General features: G+C 46.4%; 1 protein-coding gene across 1 annotated transcript in view; it reads right to left on the bottom strand.

Moving 5' to 3' along the window:
• Positions 1 to 144: 144 nt before the first annotated feature.
• The window catches only part of LOC106809506 (microtubule-actin cross-linking factor 1-like), a 32099-nt gene continuing 29262 nt past the window's right edge, over positions 145 to 2981 (bottom strand). The window contains exons 6-11 of the mRNA XM_014812600.1: positions 2347 to 2588; positions 1961 to 2130; positions 1478 to 1576; positions 995 to 1130; positions 684 to 817; positions 145 to 252 (exon numbers count right to left, since the gene is read on the bottom strand). Coding sequence (XP_014668086.1) covers positions 145 to 252; positions 684 to 817; positions 995 to 1130; positions 1478 to 1576; positions 1961 to 2130; positions 2347 to 2588 — 889 coding nt within the window. The remainder of the gene's footprint in view (positions 253 to 683; positions 818 to 994; positions 1131 to 1477; positions 1577 to 1960; positions 2131 to 2346; positions 2589 to 2981) is intronic.

Genomic DNA, 2981 nt, shown 5'->3' with positions numbered 1-2981 from the left:
TATATATATATATATATATATATATTATCACAAACAAGCATCAGAAAGTCAGATTGATAACAAGTACCATCAGCGAGTAGTTTGGCACGCACGCACGCACGCACGCACGCATGCACACACGTGCGCGCGCGCACACGCACACGCTCACACGGTCACCTGTAAGGTTTTCAGGTCCTTGGTCGTGTCCTGGAGGCTGGTGGGGAGATCGGAGGCAGACACGGCGTCTTGGTTCTCGATCCACTCTATCACAGCCTGCATGCATCAAACACACAGATAAGATGCTATGTCATGTAAGGTTATGTTCTCGTACTTGTACGTGTCCACTGCACTGGATATAGTGACAATTAAGGTAGTGAGTGCCTTCAGGGATGAACCCAATAAACAAACAGGTGCATAATAACAAGGAGTGCAATGCTACTAGGTGTCTTTCTTAAAGTGGGTTTGCGTGCATGTGGGAGTGAAGCCTTGACTTGAAAGAAGATAATAATATCATATCGACGTCATCATTATTTTTGCACGAATCTTTACTTCGTAAGTTATGATGATCGAATTTATACGATTTCGAAGTATTTCATACACTATTCATGATCTGTGTGACAATCAAGAACGCGCATGCAAACACAGCCGATTTTGACATTTGTCAGTGAACAACGCAGACGATTCGTGTATGTTCCGGCACGTACGTGTATGTCTGTGACGAGAGTTTCCACGTTGGTGCGCGTTGCTTCCAGCTCGTTCTGCTTGTCCATCAGCCGATGTCCGATCATGTCGTAGCGACGGTTGGCCTCCGTCACCTGCGTCTGCACCGCGCTCAGCTCTAGAACACACGGACCACCACGTCAAAGATCGTAGATCGTCGTAACACGTTTCACTCAGAAGAGTGTGCGCGTTCCAGAACGCAGAAGAAACAGAAAAATGTGTAATCAGCAGGAATTAATGCACATCCTCTAAATGAGCCCAAACAACAACAATGGGTACGTGAGATCTAACTGACCTCTAGGTGACCTTCGCTTGGGGCTGCGCGTCAGGGTACCGGCGCCACCACCATGCACCATCTCATCATACTGTGAGCCCTGCTCCGTCATCTTGTCTACGGTTGATGAGAAATCCTCGTGCTCCTGCACCAACATCTGTGCAAGGAAGCAAGCGTGCGTGACGTCTTTGCCATTACCGTCGCAAACCGCACTTACGAACATTATTTTAAAACTGTAAAACATGAAACTGAAGCTTCGAATCTACATATGATCTAATCTATCTATCTATCTATCGATATATCTCTAATATGATATTCTCAAAATTCTATGATACCCACAGATGAACACAGATAGTGAGACATGATAGTGCCATGCTATATCAAAGAACGCCCACACATGGATATACATATAGATTATTGCCGCATGCTATATCAAATATCGTACGTACATCGATATACATATACATGATAGTCCCGTGCTATATCAAGTATCGCTACCATTACCTCGACAGTATCGATGAAGTTCTGTATACTGGCGACATCTAGTGAGGCGGTTCCCAACTGTTCTAGCTGCTCCTCCATTGCTGTTTCCCACTCTAGAACCTGCTCAGTGTAATAAAACGATAACACATGTGCATTACAACGTACGTGTGGTAATTCCAGGGGGCAATTTCAACCACAACAGTGATCACACACTCAGTGAACAGAGAATTCACAGGCAATAATACTTAAGCTTTGACTAATTAAGTAAGTAATTTAACGTCGATGGCTGTAATGTTATGGTCATTCGAGCGAAACAACGTAATCTATAGATGCATACAGCCACCTAGACACAACACTTAACATGACACACAGACCTAACACATGACCCCATGCTGTGACCATTAATCCATGCAGTGAATTGCTCGGCAGAGTGAAACATTTCGCGTCGTCACACAGATTTAATACGCGACAAACAAGTGAACAGTCACGCACTCGCGTGCGTACCTGAGCGTGCAGTAGCTCATATTCGCTGAGCTTCTGTTGTCGTTCGTCCACCTGGCCGCGTCGCTCCTTCAGCAATCCGTCGATCTCGTCCCACTTTGACTGCAGCTTCTCTAGTTTGTCCTTGACGGAGCCGGCGTCCACGACCTTGGGCCGTTCCAGCAGTGCTTGACCTACACGGACCAATCACAGGCATGACCTCACAGGGTGATATAAGAAGGTATTTACGGGGGTAATTACAATCTTAGTTCACAGTATATATTTCAAGATTTTTAATTTCTCAGTAAATTCCCCCAAAAAAGATTTCTTTAGAAAATTTCTAAAATCTTTTTCACTAAAATATGTTGATTGAACCAACACTAAAACAAGCCAAAAACAAGAGAACGTACCCGTGCCGACGACGCTCGCAAACTCGTCCGTCTTCTCGAGCGCGACTTCGTTGAGTGCGCCGACCTTGGCGGCAAAGGTCGTGGGATCGGCAATGGCGAGGTCGCGCGCTTCGAGCGAAGTCGCGAGGTCACCGAGGAACGTCTGCGCGACCTCGCACACGGAAAGGAAGCCGTCCAGCTCGACCTTGACCTCGTCCAGTTCCTCTTCACGCGCGGCCGACCCGCCCTGAACGCTATCCAACCTGGAGAGAGAGAGAGTGATAGAGATAGAGTGACAGAGAGAGAGGCGGAGAGGGGAAGAGAGGAAGAGAGAGAGAGTAAGAAGGGAAGGAACGCTGAAAGTTCTTTTTGCTAGAGAGGAATGTTCCCCTTCCCCTGCAACGATGACTGTATCAAGCCAACTCGGAAGGAAAAGTTTGGTTTTTCCCCATGGTAGAGCATAGTGGTTTTTTTAGTTTCATTCATGGGTTATCCACCCAAAATTCTAGGGTAGTGTATTAACCTAGTAAATGTTAACGACTGCCGAAAAAATAAGCAGTTGAAAAAGAAGAAACAAAAGAAGAAGAGCTGGAGGAGGAGGATGAGGAGGAGCAGGAGGAGAAGGTGGAGAAGGAGGAGGAGGAGGAGCAGGAGGA

Source organism: Priapulus caudatus, unplaced genomic scaffold, assembly GCF_000485595.1.
Source record: "Priapulus caudatus unplaced genomic scaffold, Priapulus_caudatus-5.0.1 Scaffold360, whole genome shotgun sequence".
NCBI lineage: Eukaryota > Metazoa > Priapulida > Priapulimorpha > Priapulimorphida > Priapulidae > Priapulus > Priapulus caudatus.
The sequence above is the reverse complement of the archived record's forward strand: the minus strand, read 5'-3'. Positions and strand labels throughout refer to the sequence as shown.